The sequence below is a fragment of the Hippoglossus hippoglossus genome, chromosome 23 (genome assembly GCF_009819705.1).
Source record: "Hippoglossus hippoglossus isolate fHipHip1 chromosome 23, fHipHip1.pri, whole genome shotgun sequence".
Lineage (NCBI taxonomy): Eukaryota > Metazoa > Chordata > Actinopteri > Pleuronectiformes > Pleuronectidae > Hippoglossus > Hippoglossus hippoglossus.
In genome coordinates, this window is record NC_047173.1 from 3295038 (window position 1) to 3310461 (window position 15424).

Here is a 15424-nt window from a genome sequence, read left to right on the forward strand (position 1 = left end):
AAATCCGCCAGATTTAAAAAAAACAAAGTGCTTCCAAACTTCAAGGACTACAAATGGGCTGACTGCAAGCGGACTGCGCATGCGTGAGGCTCAGCGCTCAGGGCGGAAAGTGGAGAGGGATTTCAAACCGGAGTCGTTCATCCTGTCGACGCAGACCATCTGTGCTGTGTGGCAGAAAGTGTGTGTGTGTGTGTGTGTGTCGTCGGTTAAAGGTCGATTCCCCTGTCACAGCCCCACCACAGACTGACAGTAATAAATGTCCCGGAGCTGCAGCATCCTCACAGCGGCCGGAGGAGGACGGAGGTAAGAGCCTGTCTCCCATTAGCATCTCCGTGTTAGCTTAAGTGTCGAAGCGCAGGGAGCTAGAAAACACGCGCACAGAGAGGATGGCGAGGCTGAACTCCGGTTAACACAGCTGAAACTTTCATGTGAGTGTTATTTATGAAGGAGATAAACTCATATGTGGCAGCTAGCTGTGGCATTTCCGGTGGCGACCTCTCTGCTCCTGGCCGTGGACACCGGTGTGGAGAGGTGACACTGTGAGACACTGTGGGGCTGAACCTCCACCACTCAAAATACCAATACTTTTGCATTGGTTCTGAATTTAATACTAAAAACAATAATATTTGCTCCATAATTTGGGTGAAAGTAGAATCTTTGAAACAACGTGGATGATTTCGTCATATTGTAGTATTGGGTGTGTTCCTCTTCTGCCGGAGCCGAGTCCACAAGTTGTTTCAATTGCATCATGAACAAACATCGTGGCGTGGAGATCATAACATTAGATACCATCTAGTGGATAGCTTCAGTTTAACAGATAATAAGACATTGATATGTAACAGGAAAAAAAAAAAAATGAAGAGAACAGTAAATAAATACATTGAAAAGAAACAATATTCCACAAGGTTGTGCAAGAATGGATGAATCATCTTGACATGAATCCTCTTTGGCACGACGTCTTGAATTCAATGCTGAAATGAACAACAAGATTTTCCATGTTTAGCACCAAACAATCTAAAGAAAACAGTGTTGTGAGTTTCTGTTTTCGCATTTGAACGTATTTACAGCAAAACTGTAAACTGTAAACTTGGTCAGTTCATGAAATGTTAGTCTTAAAACTAGATATTCAATGTAAATATCAAATCTTAATGTTCAATCTAAATCTGATTGTTAAATCTTTAATATTCGTCTTGTTTGTAAATTGACAGTGATGGTCAGTGGAAGTACCGACATTAAAGTTGTATTCAGCATTATCCACGGGCTTCCCCAGGTTCAATCCAGAGTCAAAGCTGTGCCGTCTCCCTGGGAGACAGAGTGTTGTCTTTGAAAGCCCTTTGGCAACTTACAGCAGTCTCATAATAACACAGAGTAACCATCCAGGTAAAAGCAACAATTTCCTATTGGATAAAATTACTGTTTGTGTTCATTTGCCACCACAAACATCGGCCCTGGAGCCACAGTCAGCAGCAGCTAACTGTGGCACTTCCCTGTAACAATGCCATTTTTACCAGGTCTACCCAGTTACACTCTGAGGAACTGGCTTCATTTTCCAATGATGATAGAAATCATAAAAAAACCCACCAGAATGTGCCTTGTTAAGTGCATCTGTCTCAGTTTGAAAGTTATAAAAGGTAAATGTCTGCCCAGTGGCACCATCATTAGTCAGTTTATTTCTCACTGACGAACCTCGACTCCATCAAATTTTGTAAAGCAAAATCTTTCCCAATGATAGATCACATTATACAAAGTATATATTTGCATTAGCTTGCCAAAGATCCAATATTTACTGAAAATCAGATTATATATTTACTCAAAGGAGGAGGCCTTGCAAATCCTACTGTATTCTCTCGCTATCAGCACAAAAGTGTACAGAACACAGAGGCCTGGTTGGTTATCATCTTGCTATCCTTTAAAAGTAGTGAAGCAAAAGGCAAAGCAGTCATTATTGGAATGATAACCGCTGAATCCTGTCTGTTCTTGCCCCAGGAACAGAAAACATTAGTGCAGACAGATTGAAGTCGGAGCCTTTAAAGGAATCAACAAGACACTGTCCACGGCAATGATGGAGACGAGCGAGTGGGGGACATAATAAACACTGGAAAGACATAAGCTCTGATTCAACACCATGAGCCTGCCTGTGGACATGGAGCAAGATGGAGCTGTAGCCAGGGAGGATGCAGACTCAACGCTGATGTACAGGATAGAACGTCCAGTCTATAATGAAACCTCCATCCGGTCGCAGCTTCTCAGCCGCAAAAACAACTCCACCACCTTCAGAGAGCGGCTGGCAAATCACTTCAGGTAAGAAGATTAAGCTGAGAAATGTACTTAATGATTTGTTCTGTGACGACAATCTTGCTATATAACTAGTGAGTCATATATAACTTGTAAGAATTGTTTTTACGGACATAAGATCTATAAAAGTAACATTAATATTGTCCTGCTCTGATGTGACTGATCCGTCTTAAAGATGTATTTCTCAAGTATCGTTCCTTGGGAAGCATAACCATCATATACATTGTGATTGCCTGTTTTTGGCAGGATGTGGAAATTAAGTGGAACAAGACCGATTTGTTAGAATTAATAAACCTTTAGAATTGACCAGAAGTTTAATAGGCAGGTCGGTTTTACGCAAATTGTACTGCAATTACAAACAGAAAAACAACAAACAAGAAATGTAACAGTGTCTTATCAATATAATTTGTGAGTCCATGTTCATTATTTATTCATATATGAAGGGAAGGGAAGCTCCTATCATTCTACCAATTTGTGAAAGGGTGGTACATCTAGAAATGTATCTTATGTCTTGTCAGTGTTCAGCCGTAAACATTTGCCACCTGGGCTCAGGCGTCAGTGCCTTCTGGGATTGTGTGTGAACAGATTGAACAATTTTCTTAAATCACAAACTGATGCGGTGATGAATCGTCTGTCGTATTCTGTAGGTGTTCTTCAGCGAGGGCCAAGGCAGTGGCTCTGAGCTCCCTGCCCATCCTGACATGGCTGCCGTCCTATCCAGTCAAGCAGTACTTATTCTCAGATGTGGTCTCAGGTCTCAGCACGGCAGTTGTGCAGCTCCCTCAAGGTCAGTGTCCCGCAGCTCCAGCTATGCTATGACACGAGGGTTAAACAGCGTGAAGGAGCAGCTGCTGACTCCTGAGCGGCTGCTGCTGGCTTCATACTGACTTTGTTTTGGTTTATCTGCTGCTCTGAGGTTGTGATGCAATCTCTCGGTCACTGGAACTGTTTATTTACAGCTCTCTCTCTTTCTCTCTCTCTGACCCACAGGTCTAGCCTATGCTATGCTGGCAGCTGTGCCCCCAGTTTATGGTCTGTACTCCTCCTTCTACCCTGTTCTGCTCTACACCTTCTTTGGCACTTCCAGACACATATCAGTAGGTGAGAAATTGACCAAAAGGTTCTCATACAGACATAAATCTCCTCCTGCTGTGTTTGGTGCCAGTATGGAGCCTTTTTTGCTGTTACCTAATGTCCTCATGTGTGTTGTCCTGTAAAGATAATATTATGTTGAATGGAGGTTGTCAAAATAAAAGGTTTTGCAGATGATCGCTCCTGAAGCCCCCCAGCACACATTGCAATGATAGCTATGTCTGATGTCGGACTTCTTGATGGTACAAAATGTATTTATAAATGTTTTTAAGTAATGGCACCATCGTCCTGTTTTAAAGTAGAACTGTTGCAGGCAAATTTCATGAAGTGGATGTACCTGGTGATTTATTTTGAAAATAGAATCATGCAAACAGGTTTTAGAAATGCACTTGATGGGTATATACTGTACGTGACACTGTGCTATCGTGAAGCAAAGGTGGAAGATAAATTGTGAATTGGTTGCCATGGCGCTGCCAAAAGAGCACATTTTATGCAGCTGAAACTCAATTACAGCTGCCATTGTCTCCTGGAGCCTGACAGGTTCAGTACCCAGCATGAGGTGATAAACTGCAGCATGTTTGTTTTCATTGAAACATGGCTGCACAGCAACACTCTGGACACGGCCATCGAGCTGCAAGGTCCAACTCTGAGGTGTTCGAATTCTGTGTTTGTGTCCAAAGTGCTAACTTTAAAAGACACTTAAATAAACAGCGAAACTCATTGGCTCCCTCTGTAAAATTAATATGGGAGGCTTCAGCTACCAGGCTCCTTCCCTGTTGGGTCCTGGTGACACACACTCAAGTGACACTTAAGCCTTAACGTTGAACAGCGATGGCGTGACCTTCGATGGAACGCCAACAAAGAGGAAGTGGCTGTGATATCACTGCCCAAGCTCCAATCTGCCTCAAAATTGATTTGTATGATGAGCGTCACGATGTAAATTCATCCCAAGGACAATATTTGGCAGGTGAGCCAAAATGGCTCAATAGCGCCCCCTGAATATTTTCACTGAGGGTCTTCCTATTCCTTCACTTCCCCACTTTCCCTTCCCAGCTCATTATTGCTTGAAAAAAGTTAGATTCTGTGTTTCTGGGGCAAAGTTCAGGAACTTCTGCAATAACCGTGTCCTCAGCTGACACGGGGAGTGGGATGGTGAAACTCACTCCACACCCTGACATCTCTGAGACTGTTCCAGGCCAGCTCATATGTCAGCTCTAACCTATGACTCCCGCTGACCAGTATATAATAAACTAAACCTGCTTAACCTTTTCAAACTAAAGACCTGATCTGAACAGTGTATGGAACGCACAACAGGAAGAAGGTGGTTGCCCTGTAAAATGGCCTTTTCTCAAAATTGAATCCAATCACAAGTTACTATGGAAATAATCACTTCACTTCTGGCTGAGAGTGCGTGGGAATAACTGGGCTGCTCTACAAGTGCTGGGAAAGATGACCTGTTCACGCAAAGTGATTTATACACACATACTCACACTCTGAAGTGCATGACCCCACAGTTCCCTGGAAATCCTGACAGTGCTCAGCACCAAGCCTGGATATAGAGCCAAGTTTAATTTAGACATAATATTTGACACAGGATGGTGATGTTTGATTGTGTTGTTGATCGGCTGCGTTTTCCTGAAGGCCATAAATGATGACAATGACGTCAGATTAAGATTAGACAGTTGGCTTAATGTTGCAAGGATTGTTCCACAGTTTGATTGTACCTGGTCCTTTGACAAATTTCCTCTTATTCTTTCCTACTCATCATAATACATATGCAGCTGATATGAACTGCAGTTGAACTGTACTGCATAATATTATCAGGTGTTTCTGATGTTTGGCCAGTTATTTGAATGGTTGACTCTATGCTTTAACATTACACTCTGGTGGAAGGTTTTTTGCAGGACTGTTGGATTCGATAGCATTCATTTTAGCTAGGTGTTCCTAATGATGTGATGAATAACTTGTGTCCTTTACCTACTATGTCAACTGTGACAGAAGTCTGTTTAGATGGAGTCAGGTGATTACAATCTCTGCTCCAGTATGCCAGTCAGAAGGTTTGGCAGCAGCCACAGTTTAGAGGTTTCGTTGTACCATCAACGTTTGCCATTGTATTTTAAGCAAATTATTTTTTTTGTGCCACTTTAATAATAAGAAAACTTTTTTTCAGTTCAGTTCAATTTTAAGGACCAAATTATAACAAACTAAGGTCAACAGCGTAAATTTATAGAGAAATCCAACAGTTCCCACAATTCCATTCCCATGCTGTTAGGTTAGTCAATGTTGATCCTGATCTAAATTAATGGGGCTCTTCAAGACAGCGAGTGTTGTGAAGTTCTCTCCATAGCAGGATTATGACATGTCAGTAACCCCCCCCCCCCCTGCCCTAACTTCTCACTCACATGGCTACTTTGTTCTCTACAGTTTAGTCAAAGTCATTTTAAATGTCAGCTCTGACCTAATAGGTATAATTGCTGTTAGTGCCGGGATACATAGCCTGTTCCTTCAAAGACATACTGCACATGATAGTATTCAGTCATGATGCCACACACATGGTTTCGGTGAATTCCTCCACAGTGACAGTGGGGATCCTCATACTTTACTGGGCTAAGAAGTAGTTCTTTTATGACACAATATGTTTTTGTGTGTGTGCGTGCTCTTTAGGAACCTTTGCAGTTATAAGTCTGATGATCGGGGGTGTTGCCTTGAGGGAGGCCCCAGACTCGATGTTTCCACTCCTGCCTGCAAATGCATCCAACGTGTCTGCCGTCGTTGACACGGAGGCTCGTGATGCCAGGAGGGTTCAGGTGGCCGTGATGCTCACAACCCTGGTGGGAATCATCCAGGTCAGCGTCCAAACAACCCGCACACTCAGTGAGCTGCCTTCATTCCCCACAGTGTGTCTGCTATTTGGTTAGGACACCACAATGAAGGGATCCAGCCTCCTCAAATCACTATGTACTCAAAGCAGCAGGATGTCTGAATCACCATTGAAGTATTGGCACTATGATTTCATGTTTTTATCTGAAACAAAGCTAAATAGACTGTCCTTTTCCCCTTACCTCTTTCTTTCTTTGGTTTTCTTTTTTTCCCAGTTCGTCTTCGGTCTTCTCAGGTTTGGCTTCGTGGCGATCTACCTCACAGAGCCTCTGGTGCGAGGCTTCACTACAGCAGCGGCCGTGCATGTTTTCATCTCCCAGATCAAGTACCTGTTGGGGGTGAAGACGCAGCGTTTTAGCGGACCCCTCGCTATTATTTATGTGAGTTTGATTTCTTCTAGAGGGATTTTTGGCTCTTTTATGTGGGAGTGATACGATCATAAGTGATTAGCGTCCTGAGATCTGATCACTCAGACCACTGTTGTAGGTGGTGTGGGACTCATTTGTTTAAACATATTTTTACGCTCATCTTTCAAGGCATGTTTTTTTTTTTTTTGTTTACTTAAATTTATCATAATTGGTCACACTCTCCTCTCTCTCATACCCCAGAGCGCCAAGGCGGTATTCACAGACATCACCAGCACCAACGTCGTCTCTCTCATCCTGGGCCTTGTGTGTATCATCGTCCTGTACTTTGTCAAAGACATGAATGAGCGCTTCAAAAAGAAACTGCCTATCCCCATTCCCGGAGAGATCATCATCGTCATGGTGTCAACCGGCGTCTCGTACGGCCTGTCGCTGTCAGCAGACCACAAGGTGGATGTTGTTGGGTACATACCGTCAGGGTAGGTTGTTAGCTTTTCATCTTCATGGGAATTTTTAGGATCTTAATGGTTTTATTATTTTTCTGACAAGATCATATAGAACTTGTGTTTTATATCTTCATCGTAATTTAGTTGTTTTATTCCTCAAGCTGTAAAGTGAGACCTCATAACATCTCAGCTGAAACATACTTTCACATGGGGATGGATGTATTACACATGTTTTTTTATGTGTCCTCAGGCTTCTCCCCCCTGCTGCCCCAGATTTCTCTCTGTTACCCAATCTGATCACGGACTCCTTTGCTGTAGCGATTGTGGGATTCTCAATGGACATCTCTCTGGCTAAGACCTTTGCCCTGAAGCATGGGTACAGTGTGGACGGCAACCAGGTGAGTGCAGACGTTTGAGATGCTCCGGACAAGCTACATGTCCCGGCACAATGAACTCTGTCATGGATCAGTATGTTTGCACACACTTAAGAAACCAGGTTACCTTCGGCCTTTTCTGATAAACAGATATTTTAAAAGGTCGAGGTTAAGGAGAATAACACAGATAACCATGTTACTACTCAGATTTTTACGTGTAAACGTGAAACAAAGACATGAAACAGGTAAAATGTTGCTGGTACAAGACAGTGGAGGTATAAGGGAAGGGATTTTACATGTAGCAAAACATCCTTTTTATGTAAATTAATTCCAACCAAAATATGTTGCTGGTTAGCTGCAGGTTACTACTGTGCATGCAACCACATTCTCTGGTTACCCGTGTAGTGTTTTCAGACATGAACTTTGGGTTAGGAAATTATCGGGAGTTTGCCTTTCAGAACACAGCAGGAGATTGTCTGGGTCAGACGTGTTCCCAACAACCGGAACATTCAGACGAGTGGTGGCCTCTGGGTAGAGCAATATGTTTACAGAACATCGACACCAGCCTCGGCCCTTATCACCCAAGGCTCTCGAGTGTCTTTGTCTTTCCAAGTTGACGTCTTCGTCAGTGTCTCTTTTTTTATCCTTAGATATTTGTATTCTTCCAGTTTTGCATTCATCACGTTAGAAATATCATTGTCACGTCCACTAGCTTGTTAGCAGACATTTTCCTTCTCTATTCTCACGTGGGCTCACTCGGACATGCTCTGGAATGTTCTGGAAAATGTTGGGAGCAATTGACTCGAAAATCTGGAAAACGTCTGGGCTTCAGTGCAGGTCCGATAGCAGCTCGAGATTCTCTCAGTAACCAGCAAATTATTGTACTAAGTTATGTTTTGTCTGGTTGAAGCCACAGTGGAAACAAAAGACCTTGTTTTTTTGTATTTGGTTTGTTTTTGGTTCACGTTGCCCAATGACAGAGAAACTAGACAAAATAAACACAGGTCACCCTAACCCTAGATAACAGTAAAAATACCTCATTGCAGAGTTTACATGTTGTATGATACAGTATCTGACATGTTAAGGAAAATCACCCTAACCCTTATTTTATATAACATTTCTGCCAATTCACCTAAATCTTACACACTGGACCTTTTTTTTTTTTTTAAATGCATTTGATTGGTTTATTTGAATGACTTGCTCTACCCTCAGGAGCTGATTGCCCTCGGTCTGTGTAACTTCATCAGCTCTTTCTTCCAAACCTTCGCCATCTCTTGTTCCATGTCAAGAAGCCTGGTGCAGGAGAGCACAGGAGGGAAAACACAGGTAACGCACACGCACACACACGCACACACACACACACACACACAATCAATTTGGATTGTTAAACTTTGATTAGGCGAAGAGATGATGTTGATCATTTTGTGTGTGTGTGTGTGTGTGTGTGTGTGTGTTCAGATCGCGGGGCTGCTGGCGTCTCTCATGGTGCTGCTGGTGGTTGTGGCCGTTGGTTTTGTGTTCCAGCCACTCCCTCAGGTGGGTGACAATGTGGAGCTGATGGAGCAGAGGTTCCAGCTTCCTGTGTGGCAGCTCACCATCACAGGTGGAGCTGCAGATATTTTTCATTTTCTCACCAGTCTGTTGAACAAACAGTGGCTGACAGCTGCACTGATGCAGCCTCCAAGTCACTAAAACTAGTAAAACTGCATGTTTTACCTGATGAGATCAGAAGACTGCCAGACCTTTTTAATGTGTAAACATTGCTCTGTTCACTATTGTCTTTCTGTGCGTTTCTCAGACTGCGCTGGCTGCCATCATCATGGTCAACTTGTTGGGGATGTTCAAACAGTTCAGAGACATTCCTAATCTGTGGAGGACCACTAAGATCGAACTGGTCAGTGTGTTAAATTAAACCTAACATCAGAAATGTCACTGTGCAGTCGAGCCCCTCTGGTAGCAGCCAATGAAAACCTGAAGATGCAAAACAAACTGATCCGGGTCTTGTATGTGTATTTTTTCGCTGTGGTTCTAGATGGATGTGATTTAAACTGTGATGAGTCTCTTCTCTCAAATTAGTCTCGTTACCATGAGCAACACATACTATGTCTTCAGCAGCTGTTGTTTACTGTCACTGTACTTTATCATTTTGTTTATGTACGCTCTGTAACAGAGTTTACTTGTGACGCAAGACACATTTCAGAAGGGATATTGACGGTAAAGCACGATCTAATCTAATCAGGGTTCAGCTTGGGAAAAAAACATGTCAAGTTAAACATGACGTGATTTATAGATGTTTAACCTAACTTCCACTTTCTAAGCTGACATGTACAGCTGATGGTTATACATTTAGATGTTCAAGGTGCATCACCCTTGTGTTGTCCCTGCTTCCCCCGGCTGTTGGCCCCCTCACATAGCCCACCCCATATTAGGACGAACACATAGCGCAATAGACAAGTGAGCAGCCCTTGCAGATGTATTTGTTACACCCGCGGCACATGGTGTGAGTTTTACAGTCCTTTTTCCTGGGGCATATCTGACACCTCTTCCTCTTACTCGCCCCGAGCGGGGCTGCTGCTAGGGCTATGGAGGAGGCCGGACACTCGGGTCGAGCGTCGTAGTCAACAGCTCTCTGTGCGGCGGCGGCGGCTTTCACAGCCTTCACAACCGCGGTGGACGCGTCCGTGAGGGGGATGCGCTCCCTTCGTGCGATGAACGGAGTCACGAGAGCCTTTCCCAGCTGCTCTAGGAACACCCTCCGCTTGTTCCGCTTGCCCGGCATCCAGTCTGGGTTGATCTCTCTCCATATCACGAAGGCGTTGTAGGAAGAGACGTCGAGAAAGACGACCAGGGGCCAGCGCGCGGTCATCCTCCTGCAGCTGTACGTTCCGATCACCTTGTCTAGGTTGTCCACGCCACCTTTGTTGCGGTTGTAGTCCAGGACGATGACCGGTTTCCCGTCCTCGCGGTCGCTGATGTCGGCCTCGGGGTGCCGTGTGCTCAGGAGCACCACATTCCTGTTTTTCTTTGGGATGTAGGACACAAGAGTGGCAGTGGGCGTGAATGCGAACTTGGATGAGAACACCTCTCTTCCCTTGACCGCGAGCAGCCCGGTCGGGAGCTCGGGCTTGTTCTTCCGAACAGTGCCGACCACGGTGAGCTTCCTCTCCAGGAGCTGCCGCGTGAGTTCGTAGGAGGTGAAGTAATTGTCGCACGTGACGTTACGACCGTGCAGTCCCTCCGTTACATCGAGCACTACCCGCAACCCCTGGTTCCGTTCTGGGTGTCCGCCGCTCGGCTTTCCGGTGGTGGTGTCGCCGTGGTCTTGTCCTCCTTCTTCTTCTTCTTCTTCCAAGGATGAAGAATCTGCAGAAGCATCACCCACTGGGTCGTAGTCTTCGTCACCGTCTTCGTAGTCGTCGTCTTCGTCTTCTTCGCTATCGCCGTTGTCTCCGTCTCCGTCCTCTCTGTCTGCTTTTCTGTTTGCTTCTCGGTCTACTTCTCCATCTTCTTGTCCGTCCGCTTCTCGGTCTGGCTCTTTCGCGTCCTCTTCGGGTTCAGAGGATGGTTGCTGGGAGAATAGCTGTTGGAGAACTTGTTCTCTGGTGAAACGCTCCTGACGCGACATCGTGCCATGGTCCGGGAGAGAGTGGCACACTGAGACTTATATGTGGGTCTAATGTACCCCCCCTTGATTTCAATTGGAATCAGGTGTGGGTCTAAATGACCCCACAGAGCACCACAGCGCCCTCTCTGGGGGTCTAAATGACCCCTCCCATGACCTTGAACCCCTTGAACTCCTCTTACCATCACCATAGGCAAATAAGATGCAGTGAGCCTTGGTCACATGCTGGTGTGTGCCAGTTTGTTCCCTCTCATAGGAGGAAGAGAGGATGAAGCTGTTTCTACTTTCTCTATTATTATTATTATTATTATAATAATAATTTCATTTGTATAACACTTTTCAATACAAGTAACAAAGTGCTTTACAACAAGCAGTATGAAAGTCACAGAGTAAAAAAATAATACAGATACAGATAGTAAAAGTCAAAGACATCATGCGATAAAAGCTCAGCTTGTTAGTTTATTTCTGTTTCTTCCCTTCTCTCTCTCAGGTCATCTGGCTGGTAGCATTCATAGCGTCTGTGCTGCTGGGCCTGGACTTTGGCCTCCTAGTGGCTATTGTGTTTGCCATACTAACAGTCATCTACAGAACACAGAGGTACTGATGACAGGTGTCTTTATTCCCCTTATTTGCTGCATACACCTAATGTCATGTTTCATAACATGTGCAGAGGAGTCGGGCTGGAAGATGCTCTGAGCATGCTCGCTGAAGATTTGAGTTCAAAAGGGATATTTCACCTCTGACATTTCTTGTCTTTCAGCTCCAAAAGTGCCGTTTTGGGTTATGTTCCCGGTACTGGGCTGTACTGTGATGTGGATGAGTATGAGGAGGTGAGTCTGAGATTTAAAAAAAAACAAAAAAACAACACTTCAGTCTGAGCTCAGGATTATAAATTCCCAACAGGTGATTTTGTTCTGTGTTTTGTTCCCAGGCAGTTGAATATGAGGGGATTAAGATTTTCCACTGCAACTCTTCCATCTACTTTGCCAACAGTGACCTTTATGTGAATACCCTCAAGGAGAAGGTAATCCTATCCTGTGTGTGTGTGTGTGTGTGTGTGTGTGTGTGTGTGTGTGTGTGTGTGTGTGTGTGTGTGTGTGTGTGTGTGTGTGTGTGTGTGTGTGTGTGTGTGTGTGTGTGTGTGTGTGTGTGTGTGTGTGTGTGTGTGTGTGTGTGTGTGTGTGTGTGTGTGTGTGTGTGAGAGAGACACCAATGCTCTTCAGAAGTCAGTGGGTGTGGGGCAGTGTGTCTTCTTCTACGTCCTCTAATAAACTACAGCAGAGGTTGGCAGCTAATATAATAATAAAAGTACATTAGAATCAGTTAGACTAAAATATAACTGTGTGTTAATTCCTTTCAGGTCAATGGGATGTTGTCCTCTTTGTACAAGTGATTCCCTTTATGATGCTGAGCATTTCACGAGACAAAAAGATCAAGTTTAAAACTGCCTCTGGATTTTGAATGCACATTTCTAAAAGTACAACATCAACCTATCTAAATAAAGACAGTAATATGTAGTATTGTAGAAGAAGAAGTCTGACTTGGTTGTTTTTGGAAGCATAAATGTCACTTCATTTTGAAAAGTTTCCTCTCGTTCACCGTGATGTCGATGTCTTCACAGACGGGAGTGAACCCTGAAAACCTACAAGCTGCACGGAAAGCCAGGAAAAAACAGGAGAAGGCAAACGACAACCAAAACGCACAACTGAGGATCTGTGTCAAGGTGAGTCAATATGTGCTCAGTCAGCTTTGTTGACTGTGTAAACATGACGGGTGCTTCAAGTTTAAATTGTTAACGCAGGGGATTGTGTAAATCCGGTTTCCCAAGTTTGATATTTAAAAAAACAACAACCTCAGGAGGTTTTTCCAGGCCATGTTTCCCAGCCTTAGTTGGCTTGAAAGGTAATGATTGAATTACAGGGATTGTTTGTGCAGAACTTCTGTGACGAGATGGAATTAAATCTATGTAGAGCATTTAATTAATCCAACCCATGATCACCAGTGTTCACTTGCAGTAATAGTAAAGGGGAAAAGACAGGTCAGCCTGTTGATCTCTACAAAGCTTCCACATACTTAAAGCACTCATGTCTAGAATTTGGACATTGCTAAATCTGATTTCCCCAGTTTTAGCACCGTGGTTGTATTCCTCCGCCAACCAGTGCAGTTTCAATCTACATGAACCGACTCATCGGAGGTCACAGCGACCTTTGACAACTAAAACCTAATCATTTACTCAGTTCAAGTGACAGCTGGTCCAAATTTGAGGATATTCCCTGAAGGAAGACTTCAGATATATAGATATATTAGGCAGCTCTGCCCTTGACCTTTGAACACCAAATTCTAATGAATGTATCCTCGAGTCCAAATTAACATTTGTGCCAAATTTCAATAAATACCTTCAAGGCATTTTAAAATATATTGTTCAAAAGAATGAGACGGATTCGCAACCCAAAAAACATAGAGCCATTGAAAATACACACAACTAACCCAACACATAACTAACCTGAGTCCTTGACTTGTTGAAATCCCTTCATAAAAATGCAGTTTCTTTGGTTGTAGTACAAGAATCAGGAAGTGTCTCATGAGGTTTCGTCCAATAACCACTTGTTGGAGGAGCACAGGAACGTACCTTCAGGGGACAGCCGCGCCGAAACAAACACAGAAGAGGTGGTCTACCTTAAATCTCCCAGCACCGTCCACTCCATCGTCCTGGACTGGACGCCTGTCTCCTTCGTCGACTCTGTGGGAGCCAAAGCCATCAAACAGGTACCTTTCTCTTTTCTTTTTTTTTTTTTTTACTCCTGTTTTCAGTGTCATCACATCAGGAGGAGAGGCTGTGTAGGTTTCACTCCTATTAGGGTTAGGGTATTTTAGGAATTTTGGTCGGATTTTTTTCTGTACAACTTGAATGTCTAAACAACTTTTCATGTCACTTTCAGTCACTAAGCGTGTTTGTGTGTCTGCAGGTCATCAAGCAATACGCAGCAGTGGATGTGCAGGTGGTGATAGCAGCCTGCAGCCGTAAGTCATCGGGATATTACTCCACATTTCTAGAAAATCACAGGAACTGTTACTAAGATTTTTATCAGTCACTCACTTGATCTGCTCTGCAGACAGGAAAGCTTTGATGACTCCCAGTTTAAACTTTATAGTGATGTGGAAACTTCTCACATCTCTCACTTTCGATTCACTCGGGCTGTGCCTGAACTCTTGACCTTTGTTTATGCTCTGGAGCTTCAAACAGTTCTGCAATATACTGTCCCTTTTTTATTGTTTGTGTGCTGGAGCTTTTTATAAACAGTCTATGGTGCAGAGTTAAGTTGGAAAGCTTGGTGTTCATCCTACCTGGTTTATCTGCAGTGAAGATTTTATAATCAGTGTTTTTTCATAAAATGAAACGGAATTTGTTTAGTTACTGTTTACGTGTGTGATTTATATACACTACCGTTCAAAAGTTTGGGGTCACCCAGACAATTTCGTGTTTTCCATGAAAACTCACACTTTTATTTATCAAATGAGTTGCAAAATGAATAGAAAATATAGTCAAGACATTTACAAGGTTAGAAATATTAATTTTGGTCTTCAAACTTTGCTTCCTGAAGCACCTCCCACAAGTTGGATTGGCTTGATGGGCACTTCTTGCGTACCATACGGTCAAGCTGCTCCCACAACAGCTCAATGGGGTTGAGATCTGGTGACTGCACTGGCCACTCCGTTACAGACAGCATACCAGCTGCCTGCTTCTTCCCTAAATAGTTCTTGCATCATTTGGAGGTGTGCTTTGGGTCATTGTCCTGTTGTAGGAGGAAATTGGCTCCAATCAAGCGCTGTCCACAGGGTATGGCATGGCGTTGCAAAATGGAGTGATAGCCTTCCTTATTTAAAATCCCTTTTACCTTGTACAAATCTCCCACTTTACCAGCACCAAAGCAGCCCCAGACCATCACATTACCTCCACCATGCTTGACAGATGGCGTCAGGCACTCTTCCAGCATCTTTTCACCTGTTCTGCGTCTCACAAATGTTCTTCTGTGTGATCCAAACACCTCAAACTTTGATTCGTCTGTCCATAACACTTTTTTCCAATCTTCCTCTGTCCAATGTCTGTGTTCTTTTGCCCATATCAATCTTTTCTTTTTATTGGCCAGTCTCAGATATGGCTTTTTCTTTGCCACTCTGCCTAGAAGGCCAGCATCCCGGAGTCGCCTCTTCACTGTAGACGTTGACACTGGCGTTTTGTGGGTACCATTTAAAGAAGCTGCCAGTTGAGGACCTGTGAGGCATCTATTTCTCAAACTAGAGACTCTAATATACTTGTCTTCCTGCTGAGATGTGCACCGGGGCCTCCCA

General features: G+C 43.9%; 2 protein-coding genes across 5 annotated transcripts in view; one reads left to right on the forward strand and one right to left on the reverse strand.

Moving 5' to 3' along the window:
* LOC117757109 (chloride anion exchanger-like) overlaps window positions 1–1444 on the reverse strand; it is a 31720-nt gene extending 30276 nt beyond the window's left edge. The window contains exon 1 of the mRNA XM_034577880.1: window positions 1232–1444. The gene's annotated coding sequence lies outside the window, so the exon portion shown is untranslated. The remainder of the gene's footprint in view (window positions 1–1231) is intronic.
* The window catches only part of slc26a5 (solute carrier family 26 member 5), a 36229-nt gene that overhangs the window by 18809 nt on the left and 1996 nt on the right, over window positions 1–15424 (forward strand). The window contains exons 2-18 of one of the 4 annotated variants that reach the window (XM_034577882.1): window positions 180–303; window positions 1987–2301; window positions 2943–3082; window positions 3286–3396; window positions 6052–6233; window positions 6483–6647; window positions 6876–7111; window positions 7329–7476; window positions 8665–8778; window positions 8911–8988; window positions 9251–9346; window positions 11565–11671; window positions 11835–11904; window positions 12006–12098; window positions 12696–12797; window positions 13634–13840; window positions 14041–14095. In XM_034577882.1, the coding sequence (XP_034433773.1) occupies window positions 2126–2301; window positions 2943–3082; window positions 3286–3396; window positions 6052–6233; window positions 6483–6647; window positions 6876–7111; window positions 7329–7476; window positions 8665–8778; window positions 8911–8988; window positions 9251–9346; window positions 11565–11671; window positions 11835–11904; window positions 12006–12098; window positions 12696–12797; window positions 13634–13840; window positions 14041–14095 (2080 nt within the window). In that variant the 5' untranslated portion in view covers window positions 180–303; window positions 1987–2125. Of the gene's footprint in view, window positions 1–99; window positions 304–333; window positions 429–1986; window positions 2302–2942; window positions 3083–3285; window positions 3397–6051; window positions 6234–6482; window positions 6648–6875; window positions 7112–7328; window positions 7477–8664; window positions 8779–8910; window positions 8989–9250; window positions 9347–11564; window positions 11672–11834; window positions 11915–12005; window positions 12099–12695; window positions 12798–13579; window positions 13841–14040; window positions 14096–15424 lie in introns of those variants that run through there. The other 3 variants (XM_034577884.1, XM_034577883.1, XM_034577885.1) reach the window with 3 other exon arrangements.